This window comes from Setaria italica, chromosome II (assembly GCF_000263155.2).
Source record: "Setaria italica strain Yugu1 chromosome II, Setaria_italica_v2.0, whole genome shotgun sequence".
NCBI lineage: Eukaryota > Viridiplantae > Streptophyta > Magnoliopsida > Poales > Poaceae > Setaria > Setaria italica.
The window spans coordinates 44,533,070-44,552,877 of NC_028451.1; the positions used below are offsets into that span (position 1 = coordinate 44,533,070).

The following is a 19,808-nucleotide window of genomic DNA, read 5'->3' on the forward strand; positions in this document are numbered from 1 at the left end:
TTCTGCAAGCCAAATTCCAGGAACTCTGATCATAAAGAATCCAATTTCACCACGGCTTCTTAAATAGTGAAATTCATTAACTTTATAGTTTTTGGCCCTGCTACCAAAACAGTTAACGCTAACATAAGTCAAAGCTGCCATTGGAGTCTTTAGCAAATGTGGGGGGTACAATACACTTTGTGCATATTATTGAGTCGTTCAAAAAATCTTCCATAAGCCCAGAGTCAAAATATAAGAAACAGGCAAGAGGCACATGCCATCCAGATGTTGGTGGTAACCTTAACTCCCTTTAAACAAAAAATCTTGAAGCTGTAGTTTAAATAAGAAGTGGATTGCATCATTTATGTTTAGACTTGATTAAAAATTAAATGGGAAGATATCAATTCCATTAATTTGTTTCCTTATTCTTAACCCATCCGCATTTTTGCCACCGCCACTGCGAGAGTACCCATAAGCAATATTTTCAGCCAACATATGCTACTTTTCTGCATTTCACCAAACCATTTGTAGGCATAGGCAGCGAGAACCATGACATGATGCACTTCGCTACTCCTTAACAACATGCTTTTCTCTTTGCGCTCAACTTAATTAGTGTGATCAAATGATCGTTCTAGTTAATGCATCAGATACACAGATAAGCCAGTAGCTGGTAGATGTACTGTCATTCCCTAGGCACTATGGCCACTGCTTGGGTCATAGAACAGTTGAACATATCAAGCTATCAAACAAGGCAGTAGTAAAATTTACATCAAATCTTTTATGCTCCAACAACGATCTTGTTTATTCGATAGATTTCTTCCAGGACATTTCGTCGAACATGTGGCCTACACTCCACTCCAAACTTTCTTGATTCAGATCTGCTGGAAAAATTGTCACAACAAAAGGAAGCACAACAAAGGGCAACGATATTGGATGGGAGAGGAAAACGATGAAACTATATGGTTGAACCTTGTGACACAAAACAAAGCACTATTTTCAGGTGGATCAATGATTGGCATTCAACACCTGAGTACAAACACTACACACTGATTTTATAATAGAGTACAAACACTACACAGCTACCAAAAAATTCAAAAGTACCTCAATATTGGCAAACAATAAAGTGCAAGGTGGTGATGGATGGCTTGCTTTTATTGAATGTTTACTATGATGCAGCCAGCAAATTTAGTCAAATATCCACACTGGATTTATTTAAAAATCTCAAAGGACACCAGAAACTCAGAAATTGTACTGCAGATTTATAATTTATCTCGTTCAATTGCATTCAACCGACAGTACAGTATAGTTGGACCATATATGACAGAAAAGAAAGCAATATTTTTGCGAGGGCAGCATTCATGAGCTGATCCTTGCTTAATACAACCTCCAGGCCTGGCATTATATAGCTGGCTACTAAATACAACCTCTAATCCATCAGATAACCAACCTCCTGACTTCACTTCCTAACAACTCAAACCACCTTGACTAACAAACCAATGTGGATAGCCACATGCTATCTCTAAGCTGCCTTCATGCGCTGAAGGGTCCTCCCAACACAAGCATATCCGGAGTCACACTAGCACCTCCTTTTCGAAGGCTCCGTATCTTTTGATGAATTCCATGGAGATAGTTTGCTGATGATGCATTGAAAAACTGCAATAATAAAAATAAAATATAATAGTAAAAATGAGTGGTATAGCAAAATTGCAACAATCAAGGCCACTAGAACTACTTGTCACATACTGCTTTTGACAAAGTGATCAGAAAGCTCACAGCTTGACCCAAAGCTCTCCTGAGGAGAGGTCAAAGCATCCCTGGTCGGTGAATTGAAAGTTGGGTTCTCCATGAAAGCATTAACGAAGACCCATAAATGTTTCTTAACTTCACACTCTTCAACCTTGAAGTGCCTGCTACAGAACTTCGCAATGCAGGCAGCAATCTGATTCGACACATAATCTACATGAGTCCCCCCTTCATTAGTTGCAAATTTGTTTACAAAGCTGACCTGGAACACAAAAAGTTGCGTAAGTTGCAACTGTAAATACATCATAATACGTTACTTGCTCATAAACCTAACCCACATTTACCTGCTGAAAAGTTCCCTCACTTCGAGTCACACACACCTCCAACTGATCATTAACCCTCTGGCAGATCCTGAAAGAAAGAAAAGCTCAATGATTAGAAACGCAATTGGTACAAGCTTTGACTTGCGGACATAACAATATTCAAACTGAAGTTTGTTTGAAATATCACAAAACTTTGGCAGTCGTTCTTCTCTGTCTATGGAAGCACTGCTAATATAACAAAGGACATAATCTGGAAAGTTCTTTAACCGTTGAAACCTCTGGCCATTAAACACAACCTGTACGGTTACACCTAAAAAACCGGCCACATCAACAACTCTCTTCCTTATAAGGGCCATGGCATCATCATCAAGGTGGGTCATGTGAAATTTTGCAAGGTCCGGCTTGAATGTGATTCTTGTCCAGTTTCTGCAAGCAAACTGTGATCTGGGGCTCTGACTTCTTTCCCAAATTCTCGGAGAAAGCCTGCAAAATATTCAAGAGGGCATTATGCCCTATATATCTGAATTATACTCCAGATACAACAGTTAAAGGAAATTGCTTCACATAAGTCTGTTCCATACTACTCTCCTACGATTGGGATTGATCTGCACCTATGAACCTCGGAGTCCTCCAGCCCTGTTAGCCCACATGATTGTTTGGTCACACATGAGCTGGATTTTTAACCAAATGATTGATATAATTCAGGTGTGATTCATAGTATCCCGGAAACTAAAAAAGACAATGTGATGAAAGCTGAATGGTAGCATCACGAAAACTAAAAATAACAATGTGATGAAAGCTGAAGGAGCAGCTCGAAAACCAAATGGAAACATCTGCGCGAAGAAAGAGGACAGCCGAAATGTGTCACCTGCTTGTACTTCTTTTCAAGGCGACTGTCGACAGTCTCGATGATGAACTCCGTGGAGAATAAGTTGGCCAGCTTGACGCCAGTTATCTCTTCGTAGTTGCTGAGGTGGCCGAAGATCATCTCCGGCACGTATAGGCCCTCCTCCGGGTGGAGTTCAATCGGGACGCCTCGTCCGTTGTAGTAGATGGAGATGCAGCACTGGTCGACGTCGACCTCCACGCGGAGGGAGTCCATGCTCGGGTCGCGCTGCTTGTTGTCGGCAGCGTAGGTGAGGATCTCATCGAAGATCTTGTAGAGGCCTGGTACGTAGGTGAGCACGCGGTGCGTCATTGAACTGCCTACTGCCCTCGCAAACCCAGATCTTCCGCGTACACTTCTCGACTGAGCCGATGGAGTCCTGTGGTAGCAGGAGGATGCCTCTCGCCGTCTCCGGCCGCGGTGGAGTTGTCGGCTGAGCTCGACTCCAGGTCGATCTTGGTGGCGGACATGGTGTGCGCTAGCGTTCGGGAGGTGTGATATTGGAGAATCATGTCGGAGATCTGGGAGAGAGAAGGAATATTGAGGAAAGATGGCCAGCAAGCTAGTGTAGTCGGTTTTAGGCTCTTAGTCAAAAGTCCTCTACTCCTCTTGATGAACCCTATCTGCTTACGCGCGCGATTTTTTTCCTCGGGCGCGGCAACTTCCCCGCCAATTCTCATCTTCGCCGGCCGGCTGCCGCAAAGACGGAACAGGAGAACAGTGGCCAATCCGTGAGGGGCAGCATGATACGAGGAAGGGGGGACAAGCGCTTCTGCAGGCGGACGGAAAAGATCTCGTCGATGGAGTGTCGGTTAGCGGACGGATTACAATTTACAATGCTATATATGAATTACGATCCTTGTTTTCGAAGGCTTCAATGCTGTATTGTTCTCAACCTCTATTGCGAACTGCGGTCGGGGGGAAAAACTAATTGGCTTTTATATTTCTCGGGTGAGATGTTCTGGAATGTGCCGGCTGGAAGATGTCAAATGACGACGGCGCAAGGGATCTCCTGGATGCCATCGGTGAATCAGAAAGCAAAGGCTCATAAACAGAGCTCTTATTCTTGACTGGCGTTGTGGAACTGGATACCATCATATTGTCTTTGTCTGATCTCAGTTGAGACTCCAGACTCACCAGGGTGTACATTGGCCCCCTTGAACGCTCGGCCTTCTGAAGAATGTTGATAGCGCTAGGTCTGTATGTGTATCTGAAATACTTCAGAGCTAATACAGGACCCATTCCAACTCCACTGATCAGCTGGAAAAATGACATCTTATGATCACAACGAATGCATGCAGACTTTTATAAAACCAAGAAAAAACATCTAAAGAAGCTTACCACCAGAGTTATCCAGTATGACGGTTGTCCGCAGAGGCGAAACATGATTGTGTACATTCCAGAAGCTGGTATACTGCTGATAAAGAAGTTGATGACATAGAAGCCAATGAGGTTCCCCCATATGGCCAGAAGTTGCACAAATGTGAAGGAACTGCAAGTAAAAGGACAGGTAAGGACAACTCTGGCAAAAATTTTAGCAGTTCTAAGTTAGGAGAACAATGATTTAAGTTTTTTCTAACTCATACTTCATCTCTAATGTCACAACAAATGCCTGCAGCCAAATGCTTCCTGAGAGTGCAACCATTGACAGCTCCTCCATCTCACTTTTCTCATTTGCGTACGCATGGATGGTTATCACGAAAATAATGATTGCCTGCAATCAACCACGGAAAAGAGAACAATCACATTAGCTGCATGAAAACAAAATACTGATTTAACTTCCTTCAAAATACACATTTACTGTCTTGATGGGTCATCTGCAATGCATTGGTCAATGTGTACACAACGGGTCTCGCCGAGATATTTAAGGAAAGGGTATGTCAGAAAACCAGTAACATATGAGGTGCGCGTACACTTTAGAATGGAAGTGTGAAGACCATGCAAGTAGGCAGTGCTAGACCAATCGGTAGCTCCAGCCTCCAGGGTTCTTGAGCTAAATCTAGGGTTCTGGATCTAAGAAACCAGGCCTAAGGCAATGATCCGGAGCCAACTGCTCTCTGTTTTTACTGATCCAGTTTGTTGGTCAATTGTTTTAGAGTTTTGTTGAATTCTGATGTTTCAGCAGTATTAAGCAAGCAATATGTAATTTAAGTGCAGCATTTTGAGCTCTTCTAGTGAAAATGCAGGGGCTACCATTTGCAGACCATTAGCGAAGTGGGTGTAATAAAGAACAAAGAGCTTACATGATACAATGATCGACCAAACCAACCAGCAAAAGTACTTGGATTGAGAAGCCTACAAAGATATTCAAATTACTGAAGGAAATTCAAACTGTAACAAAATAAAATTTATCTAGGATGCTGACAGATAGTAATAAATCACAAAAGAGATACTGGCCTTCAACAGAAACATGGAAGGGGTATAGTTTACCTTCCAGCTTGGCAGTAAAGTAATATCTCTGGGTTTTGCATCACTGTCTTTTCAGATAAATCCTTGTCCAGGACCGTAGTTAAAACAGGAATGCTTGTGTAGAAAACATTATAAGCCATCAAACTAACCGAGTTGAATAAACTAGTTCCAGCAATGCCTGAAAGAAAAGAAAAACTGCATGCACAGAATACAAGAATATTAAGAAAAGTAGTACACGTTATATAGTGGTTCAACACAAAAATAGAAGTACTGAAGTTTTATGACTTACAGTATCTGAATAAAGCAAATTAACAATGACTTGTAGAAAGAATACTGCGAAAGAAATGCAGTTCGATTGTAAGAGTATCGTCCATGGACAAGAATCAGCCTTTTCAGAAACCTGAACTCTGCCAAATAAAAGCAGAAGTGTGAAGAGTTGCCAGAAAGGTATTAACAAGTCCAGAGTTTAATCAAACAATCGTAGAATCTAGATCGAAACAGACAGGATGCGAATTCTCACGAATTGGAATTTGTGACAAAACCACATCTAGGCAACTATAATGACCTCTCAGACATGTGAAATATAAAGGAACAATACAAAATCAATCTCAGGTCAGCAAATTTATTAGCTATCGGTGACCTTAAACATTCGACTGCAGAATTTGCACTGTTCTCTACCCTGGACCTCTTGAATCTACTTTAATGCTAGCTTGGCAGATGCTGCATCCGATTCACAATATTTGTCAAGTCCATAGTGTGTACAGACCAGTCAGGCACTAAACCTTAGTAGAAAACGGACATATATTTGAGTTCACAGCTTAATTTACACGTGAAGCCTCAAAAGAAACTGGACACGTACCGGTATATCACTATAATAACAACGGTATATAGAACATAGAAAATAACTGAACGCATCTGGAAACGTTGGTATCCGTTTGTTTGAAGTTGAAGAAACTCGGTCCTAATTGTATAGTCATTGGTAGAATTACCTGAGGCTCCCCTCTTGTTCTAGAAGGAATATATACACCAGTCTGGCTGGCAGATCCTTTTTTTTTTCCTTTCTTTTTATTTGTTGAGTATAGACAATTGGTTACTCGTTAGTGCAATCATATTAAATTTTACAATCTACAGGAGAAACTTTTGATCCCCCTGAAAACCTAGTAGAATATTCACACAAATAACCACCCAACCATATGGTTGGAGGTAGTCCACTGCGGTTGTCTGCCAAAGAGCCGAGATGTCACTGTTGGGCTATGCAACAACATTTGCTTTGAGTTAATTTGTTATTCCGGGTCTCTCCTATACTTTAACAGAGACACGAATGATTCAGTTATAAGTGACTTGAAGATGCCCGTGCACACAGAAGTACCTAAGTAGAGATGATACCCACCCACCCAAAGTTAAACAAGATATTTTGCAATAAAAGCGTGGGACAAAGAACAACAATACTATCACAAGTATCCAATATACACAAACTATGATAACCTGTAAATCTCATATAAGTATAGGATGCAGTGAACGTAAGAACAGTGGTAGCAGAAGAAAAAAGATTCAAAAAGGTAAAGTACTTACTGCCAATGCTATAGTCAGCAGCCCTTGCAGCTTGAAGACCTTCCCTACCACTAATTCCTACGCCAATGTCAGCCTGTTGTATCATCCTTACATCATTTCCACCATCACCGATAGCCAAAGTTCGATAGTCACATGATTTTAGAAGCTTCACTAGCTGTGGAAAAAGGGTGTTAAGGTGAGTAAGGAGAAACAGAGTAACACAAAAGACTAGAAGAGAACAAAGGCCCAAGTAGACCTCTTAAAATGTCAGCTTTTGCCAGATCCTTGCGTATACATGTGTTCAATTAAAAAGCAATTTACCTAGTTTCTTCTTTCCCTAGCTCCTTATATAGTCAGTCATGTATACAGATGTTTGATTAAAAAACGTATTTCTATGTTGCTACCTTAATGTTTAAAATAATAATTGTACTTTAAACTTACTTTATCCATACAAATAACTGATGCTGATGAATATATTTGACTTAAGAAAGTAAAGAAAACCGATGGTAAAGAATCACCTGTGCTTTCTGCGATGGTGTAACACGGCAGCATAACGCAGTTTTTGAAAGAACCGCTAGTTCAGTAAAAGCTTCAGTATATTGTGTCAGAATAATCTCTAGTGCCCAGCCATCCACTACAAAAGCTAACTCCTGTTCCAAGCAAATACAAAATCATTGCAAGTCAAGACACAGACTTTCTTCAGAACTCTGATATCACCGCAGAGGTATAAATTTGCAGTTATATTAATATAGGCCAATGGACCAACTGGCCACTGAACCGTCACAAATGGCTCGTTTTGATCATAATATCTGATAAGGGTTAAAATATTCATTCAGGAAACCTGTCTTTTCCCACAAGGCCTTAACAATGACTGCATCAGAGATCAGAAAGGTAGGTTGACAAGAAACCAACAGGACATCTTGTAGCAGACAAGGAAGTAGCGGTGGCAGGGAGTAGTTCAGATCTGAGAGGAATGGTGGCACAGATTCCCTACCATACTAATAACTTCGGCTGTGTATAGATAAGAGCTGAAGCAAGCGGTATCAGGACCAGCCAAAGCTTACTAGACCACCTGGATGTAACTGTGACTAATCAAGGTCAACAGGTCAGTGTGATGTAGCAGAGATGGATAATCCCTTTTCAATATAGCTAATGAAGCAATTTAGTGGCCACTGTCACCACCAGATGTGCTTCTTCATGACCCAGAGATCATAGTTTAGGGTCTGTTTGGCTTTCCACATAATCAATAAACCAAAATGAGACATGTAAAAAGCAGGGTGGAGGTGGGCGCATAATCCCTCTTGACGAACCTTAGGCTCTGATGATGTTATCCGCATGGTAAGAAGAACTCTTTCCAAGCTTCTAGCAACTTCATCTCGAGTTCTCCCATTGATATGCAAGAGCTGCCCTTTAGGTTCTACAGGCAAGCAATAAAAGTTAAAATGGTATTGAATTCATTTCCATTATTCAAGAAAAAACTGTACTAGGAGTCTGGGACTCCTCTAGATGTACTTTTAATGAGCTACTCAGCTGACACTGGTTTTGTTAAGTCCCTCTACGAATGCACTTCTGAGTAGTAAAGTCCACGTACCCAAATTAGTATAATAAAAACTATCTCTATGCATTCAAGTTTATTCATGATTATATGTTACTTGTCTTTTTTCAGTTTAAAAGAGCTTAACATTTTAACACAATAGAGTACTTCAGAACTCTAGAGTCCCTCATTCAAAAAGGAAAAGAGATATAAAACCTCCTGATAGCTCTTCCTCCTTTTCACTTTGCCCCCACAACTCACATTTTGTATATTAACACCCCCACAAAGTGAATATGGAATAGGCACCTGAGTTAAAAGAGTTCATGGAACTACACTGGAGCACCAAAAGATACCTGGTTTATGAAAACACAGATACCTGAAGAAATCAAGTTGCACAAAAGAGCAATTTGAATGGCAGTGCTTTGTTTATCGCCAGTTAACATCCAGAAGTTGATTCCTGACTGCCTCAGTATTTCAATAGTTTCTGGTACCCCATCCTATGAACAGATCCAAATATAAGGACCACTGAACGCTAAAAAGAACAATGATGTGTTGTTACATGAGATGAAAGCAAATAAAAAAGCAGAACCTGGAGGCGATCTTCTATTGCGCTGACACCTAGAATCTCCAGGCTATGTTCTAATCTTTGACAAACCTCAGCAACTTTCCACTGAGCAAAGCAAATAGAGGAATTATTTTTTGTGAAATTTATCTGGAATGAATAAGCAAATATGATAATTACCTCCCTGTCAATTAATGCACTATTGGCCTCCTTAAATGATCGAGACCATTCAGTGTATTCCTCTGATTCCAGTTCACGCCATCCCAAGCAGAGTGTGCGCAACCCCAGCTGAGCATATTTGTCAACAGCATCAACAAACGTCTTTGTCTGTTGCCCTGAAAAATAATTATCATGAGATCCTCAGGTCAAACACAATTCACTCATTGAGTTGCATCCACAAAGTTGCTATGTTCTGCTTTGAGAAGACCCACAGTCAAAGAGAACATACAGCCATTTGTTACTTCTGAAGTAAAGTGTGAATTAAATTTATGCCACAAAATAAGAAAGTACATAGGTTTTAAAATATATAAAGCACAATGAGAAAATTATATTATTACTAATTGAGGCGATTACCAGAATAAGCACAAGGAAGCATTGCCTCATCAGCGCCTTTGGACAAGAGAAAAATCTTGCCACTCTGACAATCCAAAACGACGACAGACATTCTTTTCCGATCAGATGTGAACTCAAGAATGTCGAGTATCTCATATCGCATCACTCGCCGATTGAAGTGAATTTCTGCGCAAGTAGATGTCTAATTATTTAGCTAATACAAACATATAAAAGGAAAGAACCAAATTTAGGAGCCAGAGAACCCACCTGCATTATTTCCATTTTTGCTGACAAGAACCATATGCAAATTTGCAGCTGCATTTACAAGAGCATCCTCATCCTGGGACTGGGCTTTATACAAAATTGATCCGCTAGGACTGGAAGCCGTAGCAAAAAGGACAAGGACAAATTATAAGAAGAATGAGCACAAGACGTAGTGCGAAAGCGAAACTGTCAGAAGGACGAAGGTTTAACCTTTTTATAGGAATTACTGTATTGCAGAGTGTCATGACTGTCAGAAATTTGATGGCATGAGGAGAATTATTGGCGATAGCATTCAGTAGTTCAACATCTAAACAGGAAAACCAATTAGTCAACATAAATATGAACTTTGAAAAGTATTTAATTCACATTTTAAATAAGTTATAAGTATATTTTGGTACCAAAAGTGGAAGTGGTTAGCATGGCAACAGGAAAGGTAATTTAGAAGAAAATCATGCAAGAGGAACAATGAAAGCTAAAAAGAGGCTAAGATTAATGCTTTTGAAAGATGGAAGCTGGCAACAAAGGTGACAGAACCCACAATGATCTTGTTCTGAGAAGTTAATGAGAAAGCACAAAATGATCCTAGCTCTGCAACTATTAACAACAGATTCAGGAATAAAATAGTTAACTGAAGATCAAATATGACCTTTGAGCGCATCTCCACATTCGTTCCCGTAAAAGGTACCCCCAATACAGCACCTTCTGAAGATCATCTTGTTCTCAGTCAATGTCCCAGTTTTATCTGTCAAAATATATTCGACCTGCCCCAAGTCTTCACTAATTGCTGTGCTGAAAGTTATTGTGAGAAGGTAAATTTAGCAAAGAAAAAAAAAAGGGCAATTGTCCATCTGCTTGTCAACAGAAATATGCATGGTTGCTTACTTGGCTGCATGGGCAGGTGTGTCATTTTCCAGGTCATACATATCCTCGTCCCAATCTATAAACTTTGCGTATAGACTTTTAACAAAGTCCAAAGAAACCTACAAGACACATAAAAAGTTTACATGTGAGTGGTGAGAGCTTCCCTCACATGTATCAACTAGAAAAAGCGCTTTGTATGGTATGAGTACAATTTGAATGTATCTACCAGCCAATGTTTCCTTCTAGCATTGTGGCATTGCCTACTGAAGAAAAGATAAGCATGTAGCGCAGCTACATACAGAAGGAAACTATAAAATGGAGAGCATTCCAAGCATACAGGAAGATGCAGTCCACATAATAACTATGCTAAAACAAACAAGGGCTTCAATAGTTTCTTAGTGAAAACCATTTTAAATAGTACTATGCGTATATGAAGGCTGCTGCCCATAAGTTTTTATGGAGTCATGCAAACTTAACTATGCAATTTTGAGAAAATTTTTGCACCAATTAAATGGCAAACACCACATGACTGCAACACCATATTGTGAAGAGATTGGTGGTTGAAATATATGTCAATGAGTTGTCAGAGAAATAGTTGTGTCATCACATGAGAAGTGGAATAATATCAAAACCTGAAAACCATGTGAATCAAAAGACTCAGACATACCTTTATTGAAATCGGAATCATAATAGAACACAATAGTTCAAACCGCAGAGGTATAACCAGAATCTGATACCATGGTTCGTTGTCATCATACTTAACATACCATAGCTACAAGAGACAGGAAAAAAAGTTAGATGATCAGCAAAATATAGATGGCCCAAAAGAACAATGTGGCCATGTATAATTCAGCTAACGAGGTTTTGAGGCTTTGGCAAGTGATTAGCATACTGAAAAATAAAGAAGTTACATGTCAGATTCTATGATTAGCATTTTGATGTTTTGAAACCACATCGCCCAACCTTATAGTCAAGTTTCAGGGCTCACATATATACCTTGGTAAATCATTGAGCATGTTGGAAATATTACTTGGGGCCACAAGGAAATGGAGGTAGACCATAGCTCAGTAGGTGAGAGGTGCAGATGCACACACCCACCACCAAGTATCCTTCAGCTCTAATTTGGGTGCTTATTTTTCTTATTTTTTTCTCTGTGAAAAATTCCTTAGTCCCTCCAAGGTGATCCCATCTTTTTATAACTTAAATCCCCAAATGGAAAAAATTGAAACTTCTGAAAAGAGATGCATATAAACACTTGACAGATAATTTCACTGGTCCTTTGTGACAAGACATTTACATCTTGCAAGATACTATATCTTTGCAAGTACCCAGAGCACTAGTAACAGTGGAGCTAACATGTAGGATATGGTGAATTAATTTAAAGCAAAACTACCTTGCGAGCTTCTGCATCCTTCCAAACATTGCCTGCGGCCCCAAGAACAACAACGACTGTAAGTTGAAATAAGAATATGGCACCAGTAAGCTTATCGATCATTGCATCCATAGCAGTTAGCTTGGGTTCTGGGACACCCCTACTCATTCCCAACTTAGTTTCATTGCCTGGAAAGCAGACATTACATTAAAAAACAGTATTCTGGTAAAGTTGAAGTTTAAAATAAATCCATGTATCAAAATCTGATTCATATGTAGAAAGGACAAGACTGAAAACAATTTTTGCTTTTTTATTCTGTAAATTACCATGACACCATTGAAACTAGATAAGAGATATGTGAACAGAAAGACTTAATAATAATGTGTTCTACATAATTGTTGTAAGGCTAAAGAGCATATTTTTATCCAGATCTCAAACTATTTCGATTTGTGCAATCAAGGCACTAAAATACAATATCATTGAGTTCGGCCCCTTGACTTTTCATCATGTGAATGAAGCCCTTTAAGTTCAGATTTGTTGAATAAGCATAAGCCTCACTGTCTCAAATCAATACCGACCTTGTAGATAATTAGATATATCTGTGGAAATGGTCTAATCGGACAGTTCTAGAAGTGAAGAGGCAAAACTGAACAATAACAAATAATAAGATTTGGAGGGCCTTATGCATTATGAAATTCTTCATGAGTTAAGACAAAATCTGTAGCTCTATACAAATGCAGCCCTCTCAAACATGTTGAGCTCGCAGGTTATTGCGCTTCTGCATCTAAGGTAAAACGTAATGTTTGCATCCACTGATGAAGAACTAGACACTGATAAAGCGCCCATCCACAATAATTCTAAAATGCAATGTTATCCAAATCCAGGTTGTCAACTTAGTCAACAATGTCAACAACAGCCTAGTTTGCATTGGTAATAGAACATTTCACTATCATTCCTGAAAAGTGGTCATTCCATGATTTTTGTGGGATGAACCCATTTCTCACCTTTTGTATTAGCCTTGTTGTTACATGAAATTAAACAGAAGATCCTAATACTGTGTGAAAAAAAATACCAGTATAAACTGCTACTCCACAAGCCCATTCTGTATTTCTCAAGTAGCATGACTGTAGCAATGTGTTATTAATAGTCAATGGACAAATGTCATTATCAATAAATGGAGGAAACAGGCGGATGTTTGCATCAAATCTTCGTATGTCTTTATCTGGTATCGGGCACTCGATCACACCCTGTTTAGTTAAGTCATAAAGGTAATGAGAAGTTAGATGAAAGCATACCACAGTGGGGGTTTCCCCGGTTTTTTTTGCTCAAGAAAAAAGTTAAATGAAAGCAGAACTGTAAAAAAAAAGATAGTAAATTATCTAACCTTTATTTTGTGCAACTGTTCAAACTCCAGCCCTACACACGGTGGTGGACTTACTCTTGTCTTCAAATCAGTTTCCCCATCAAGAGCAGCTGTCTACAAACATAATTAGAATTCAAGAACGGGAGGACAATACATATTCAATCTGTAAAGCACTAACTCTACAACAATAAACTCAAAAAGTGTGCCCCCATGTAAGGAGAAAAAGACTCAAGGTATGTCTAGTTTAATAATAAAACCTCTTTGCCAACAACAATTATTTTGGGAATAATGTCTCATTAGTTAGGTTATGAATTTGAAAAAAAATAAAAATTAAACTTAAAAAAAACATGCAGTTTTATTGTACCAGCATTTGGCCTGAAAATGAAGAGGAAATCTTTGTTGGAAACTTAAATCAAAAGTAGTATTAAACTGTTCTATCTATAGGTAGGTTACAAACTTAGCTAGGATCTCTCTTTAATGCTAGATGTGGAGTTTTATAAGTTCAGTAGCTGCACTTGCAAAAGAACATTAGTTTCTTATCTAACAAAACTAAGTAAACTACAAAACTACTCATGTTGAATATAAGGGCAATATCTTGAAACACCCCTCTATAACAACAGTCAAGCTAACGGAGTCCAACCACAATGTATTACTGATATGGAGACTTCAATGAATTGTTTATGAAAACACGATGGGATCACTAAAATAAATAATCCATGTGTTGAAGACTTGAAATTCAATTTGCCAGCGAGTTAAATACAGTTAAACGTTCAGCCACATGGCCAATACAGCAAAGTTATCACCTTAGCCAACCATGCATATACAACATAAAGCAGAAGGTGTGGTGGGGGTACTGCATTTATTTACCTCAACATGACAGAGGCCTTGTGGTTCAGATGTTCCCAACAAAACAAGATCACATGGTACTTCTTCATTCTCTCGAATCCAAACTATGTTACCAACACGGATATCTTGGGCTTGAATCTATGTTGCAGAAACTAGAGAGTCATATTCTCAAGTTCAAAGTTCTCACAACTGTGAAAAGAAAAGGTATATACTGAAAGTACAGTGAAAATTATTAGACTTCAATAGTGTCTTTAGAAGTAAAAGGCACACATCTAACTGAACCAAACTTTCACAATAATTATCGTAATAGCAATAATGCCTCAAATGGATTATTGGCCATCGTAGCAAAGTAGTTGCATGATGTAGCAATAAATGCATATAGCGATATTCCCAGATGTAGCAATGCAAAGTAGCAAGCCTGATACAAGAAGGTTATATGGATATATATTTTGCATTTTCTTTGCAGATATAGACACACTTCTGATTTTTCTCTTATCATTTCAAATTCAATGCTTAAGGGCATATCTGAAAGACCAAAGATGCACATTGCAAAATGATAGAAGATGACATAGGAACATACATGTTTCCGGGCACCATTCTTAACAATCCACACTTCTTTTTCATTCGCTTGTTTGTCTGAAATATACCTGTTGTAATCATCCCATGCCTCTTTGGTTGCGGAAACTGCAAAGATAATTATAAGTGGGCCCCAAGTGCTTGCTGGATTTACAGGAGTGATAAGTGACCATAGTTGCAGACAGGCTATCAATAAGAAATATTGATTCATGAAGCGCCTGAAACACCAAAACAAACAAGAAGTAACTCAACTATTCTTACCAATTAACTTACGAAATTAAACCAAGGTCTAGCATGCTCAAATCATGTGGTTTTTCTGTCAAAGGAACACAATTTATATCTGTACCAATTGCTCCGTAGTGAAAACTAGTGAGGGTTTAGGGTGGGGGATCAAACCATGACATGCCAACTAAAATGATGCAATGTGACAGCACGGAGCATCCTTTTACATGGAAACATGTAACGGATGTAAGAGCAACTCCAAGAGAGTTGCTATACAACTTGCCAAGCTAAAATTTGGCAAGTCGGTAAGAAAATCGTGATCCAACAGAGTTGCTATCTAACTCTCCATCCCGTCCGACTTGCCAAACTTCCCCTCACACTTGCCAAACTTGGCAAGCCTTTGGCAAGTCAATTTGCCTTACCAAAGTGTGGGTCCCACGCGCAAAATGGAGAGGTTGTTGGAGTGGATGGAGAGTGTATATTTTTAGAGAGGAACCTAGCGGTTGGGATTTGGACAGTGGGAAATGGATAGTCTGTTGGAATGAGAAACTCAATATGGAGAGGAATCTTTTTGCCAACTTGGATAGAGAGTCAAATGGAGAGCCAGAAATGGATAGTCTGTTGGAGATGCTCTTATCCTTTAATCAAAATTCAGCAGGAGAGAAGCATTGTAACAGCACTAAGTATCAGCAGTGTTCCTGACACAAACTCAGGTATTCCAATCAAACATGGATTGGAGTGAGTAATTTGGCACAATCAGAAAAACAGGATTTGCAAAGTTTCTTCATATATACTATTTTCTAATTGTAAGATAGCATCCACTAAAATCTAAGTAGAATGCTGAAGTGACACAGCTAAAGAAGATCCCAAACCTTATTCCGTTCATCCATCACTGATTCACGGTCAAAAACCTACTGCACGCAGTAGTAACAAAGGGTCTAACAAAAGGACTGCATTTATATCAGCTCCACTTGTAACAAGCTGTAAAAAACTGGCAGTTCCTCTCCATCACTCAGACCTCCCAAGTCTGCCACCCACTTCCCCTCACTTTGTCTTTCTCTGTTTCCCAGCTAGGAGACAGCAGTACTAGCAGAAGAGGGTTACATGTGCATCCCAGTGTGTCAAGCAGGTAAAAGAAAAATGAGCTCGAGTATCACTGCTGAGCATCCATACATATATGAAAAACACCTAAACTTATGTGCACAAACAGATATAACAGGGGTTGAAGACTTTCCAGCTCAATATTTATAAACTAAAGAAAATTATCCGAGCACACACCAATAAGCAGAAGCAAACACATCTGAAATACACAACAACCAAAACAGGCAATTCCATTATTTCAGTTGAATAAATGATATTGATACACACCACCAGAGTTCTATCGATTGAATGCTGTACTCTGAAGAGGCAACTAAGACATGAGGACAAGTGGATTATCACAGTTCTTTGTCACTAGGGCTACTCCATGTGCAATACTGTACCAACATACTTTAATTCAAAAAAATGAATAAATACAACTAGTTACAAACCTGAATTGTTCCCACAGGTTTTTCGGCAAGAAGTTCCATAAGGTGTACTTTGTATTAGAAATCCGATTATCACAGTAGTCATTCTGGTAAGACTCGTCATTTATGTAGACAAAACGCTTCATTCCCAAAAAACCATGCACGCTATGGTAATCTCTTCAGGTTGATTGTCCAGATGAGATCAGCTGAGCAAAAGCCTGCGTAGAAATATATGTCAGCAAAAGAAATGGCAGCTAAATGGGAGCCATATGTGAATCAACATTAATACATGTAGGCAATCAACTGTAGATGAAATATACGCGGAAAAAAAAACTGTTGATGAAACTTCAACTATGCAATGCCATATAATTAATTTGTAATTCCTTCAGTTCTATAAAACTGATAGTACTAAGAACTATAACACACCCAAAAGTATTACAAAATCTGATATGGCAATGCCTTTTGAACTATATATTTGAGTTTGGGGCAGGGGCGGACCCAGTTTAGGACATGGGTGTACACATGTACACCCGATAATAGCTTGAAAAAAAAAATCGAAGTTTAGAAGATAAATGGTCAGATCCAAATATAAATAGCATACATCAGGGTTTTGGGGTTCGATTTCGCACCGCAGGAAGGGAAGGGAAGGGAATTGGCGGGGCGTACCTGTCGGATGTGAATTGGCGGGCGATTTTCTGCAGATTCCAGCCTTTCGGCCTACAGAGGCGGTGAGTGGCGGAGGTGGGCTGGAGGAGGACGCGAGCTCGCGGAAGATGATCCCCTTTCGGATCCAGCCGTCGGCAGGTGCAGAGAAGAGAAGGCGCCGGCGATTCCCGCGGCGGTGAGTCAGGTCACCGGCTCACGGCGAGAAAGATCGACAGAAATGCTCGGTCCTCCCGGCGGGTCAAAACCGTTTGCTAAACCCGTTTGCAGGTTGAACTCTCTAAACCTCGACCCGCTAGCAGCACCAGCCCATTCGCGAGCGTCCAATTCCAAAGATCCAAAGCCAGCCCAATTATCGGATGATAAGCCCAAGCCGATCCACGGCAAAACAGCTTAGATGGGCCGTAAGATCATGAGCTGCGGACTGAAAAAACGCGACCACACGCGCGCATTCCTTTTCCTCAAAACACACACATTCGCCAGCGCAGTTTTCCTCTGTTGTTTTACATGACCAGCGTTTCAGAGACAGACATGCAGGGAACAGTTTCAGAGAACGTGCACTGCATATGTTAGATATCTGCCAAAGGATTCTTTTCTTTGTTCAAATAAAGTTACTGGCGAGTGTTAGGACATGGGAACGGACAGGGTTTCTGGCCAAGCAAATGAAGCCAATGGAGAAAGTTCTGCAAGCAGCTCCATCTGTCTCGCGCCCTGCAGCTGACGGTTCTTTCCATGCAGCTGTTGCCGACTCGCCGCCGTAGGAGTAGGAAGCCGTCCTACTTTTCCAGGTAATACATGTACTCCACTCTTGAGTCTTGATGCGTGACAACTTACAGACAGCACGCTGAAAGTGAAGCACCCTTGCTCATGAACTGAAACCCTGTTGTCGGAACGGATGGACTGGTATGTAGGCGGCTGCTGAAACCGAATTTTCGTTGCAGTGCAGTGCAGGTATACTCAGAGATCACCGGATGGGTATCTCGAGCATGGCACACCAGTCACCGGCCATATGGAGGCGTTCCCATGGCACCAAGACCTGTATTTTGTTTGGTTATCCGTAGACACAAACGAGCTGCAAATGGAAATCGTATGGTCTAGTAGCATTCTTTTTGCTCCTCTTCTTTCCTTTTCTAGCTCACTGTTCCCGGATCTTGTCTGCCTACGATGGGGATGCACATAATTGCGTACTACATATAAAACTCGTCCTGCAGGTGGGATCATATGGATGGATCAACATATAGTGGCCGAAAAGCAGCTGAATCCAATGTTTTCCTTTCTGCTCTCCATAATGTTGTTGCTTGGGCTTGGGCATAATCCCTAAAAAAGAGTGTTGTTTGGGTCGGTGATGAACTGATGATTAGTGGGTCTTCGTGGATGCGTCACTCGTGGTACGGTGGGAACGAAATTCCAGTCGCAAAACTGCAAGCACGTGGATCGCTGATCGTTTGGGATCAGATCAGACGATAATGCAGCACGATCGGTGACCCTACGCTATATGTCATCTTTTAGGGACCGCTTCAACACAATGATTTCGCTGAAACAAATTCGTCCCTGCAAACATCGAAATGATTTCCTGGCACCCTAATCAGGGCCTTATTAGTACCCAGGTCCAGGTTTTTTTTTTGGAGTAACTACAGTAGTAGCCAGGAAAAATTGTCGCTTTCTAGGAGTACATACTCTGCACTTGTACCAGCCATGACGGCTGACGCGTCGCCCGGCAAATCGGAAGGAAAATGGGCGACGTCGCTCGCAACAGTGACATCTATCTCGAGAATAATAGGGGCGGAGCAGGGCGGGCATGTATGATCCGGCGATGGGACGAAGCGACCAATTGCCGCGCTCGCGTCATGGGCGGCAGGGTGGGGCGCCGAAGCGGGGGCATGGTCCGGTCCGGTCAGGTCAGGGTGCTTGTAGCATCAGGCCATCAACACGCAGCGTCGAGCTGGATCTCACTCACTCACTGGCTCACTGCGAGTGTGTGGCGTGGCAAGCTTGACAGGCATGGCCCATCTTCTAGATCTTGGGCCAGGGCGCGACGGGAAAGATGTACCACCACCAGGCAGCAGAAAATGGAGCGGATGCTGTCCCATTTCGCAAGGACAGGCGATCTTTATCCAGTCATCATCCTAGTAGGGCTGCTGATTAGTACACGGTAATCAACCTTTGCTCGTGGCGCCGGCAAAAAAAGGCGGTTCGTCGAGACGTCGACGGCCGGGGCACCACGCCATCATGTACGTGGCACTTTTGCCCGCACGGCCGCGGGTCTCCGGCCGGGGGGAGGGGGAAAGCGGGGGCCGGATGGTGTCGTTTAACCTCGGGGGACGGGAGGAGACGGGACAAAACCGGGGGCAAAGGCGCGCTGGGCTGGGCGTGGCCGCGTGGGTGCGTGATCGCTTCGGGCGCCGGGACAAACGCGCGGCGATGATGGTGTCGCCGTACTTTGGCCGCGCTACGCCTCGGCGCCGTTCAAAATAAAAGGCTCCCGGCGTGCATGGGCATGGGCATTGGGCAAAGCTGGCGGGGCTCGGCATCGATCGGCGGCGGCGCGTGGACCGCAGGGAAAGCGTTCCGTTTCTGGACGGGTGAAGGATCCGCTC

General features: G+C 41.2%; 1 protein-coding gene across 6 annotated transcripts; it reads right to left on the minus strand.

Moving 5' to 3' along the window:
• Positions 1 to 1,235: 1,235 nt before the first annotated feature.
• LOC101777790 (phospholipid-transporting ATPase 2) lies at positions 1,236 to 17,452 on the minus strand. Of its 6 annotated transcripts, none has more exons than XM_022824403.1 (28): positions 17,215 to 17,452; positions 16,573 to 16,766; positions 14,826 to 15,039; positions 14,267 to 14,383; positions 13,421 to 13,513; positions 13,109 to 13,283; positions 12,058 to 12,224; positions 11,332 to 11,436; positions 10,686 to 10,783; positions 10,450 to 10,592; positions 10,014 to 10,110; positions 9,807 to 9,916; positions 9,561 to 9,725; positions 9,168 to 9,322; positions 9,015 to 9,095; positions 8,802 to 8,922; positions 8,202 to 8,308; positions 7,410 to 7,541; positions 6,913 to 7,066; positions 5,630 to 5,747; positions 5,362 to 5,535; positions 5,175 to 5,226; positions 4,518 to 4,645; positions 4,273 to 4,423; positions 2,914 to 4,191; positions 2,067 to 2,133; positions 1,753 to 1,984; positions 1,236 to 1,632 (listed from the first exon to the last, which is right to left on the minus strand). In XM_022824403.1, exons 2-25 carry the CDS (start codon positions 16,692 to 16,694, stop codon positions 3,859 to 3,861), a joined length of 3,312 nt encoding a protein of 1,103 aa, XP_022680138.1. In that variant the 5' UTR covers positions 16,695 to 16,766; positions 17,215 to 17,452; the 3' UTR covers positions 1,236 to 1,632; positions 1,753 to 1,984; positions 2,067 to 2,133; positions 2,914 to 3,858. The 6 variants fall into 6 exon arrangements, with proteins under 6 accessions (XP_022680138.1, XP_022680136.1, XP_022680137.1 ...); XM_022824401.1 differs by having other exon boundaries at positions 2,067 to 2,528; XM_022824402.1 differs by having other exon boundaries at positions 2,342 to 4,191.
• Between the last annotated feature and the right edge of the window lie 2,356 nt (positions 17,453 to 19,808).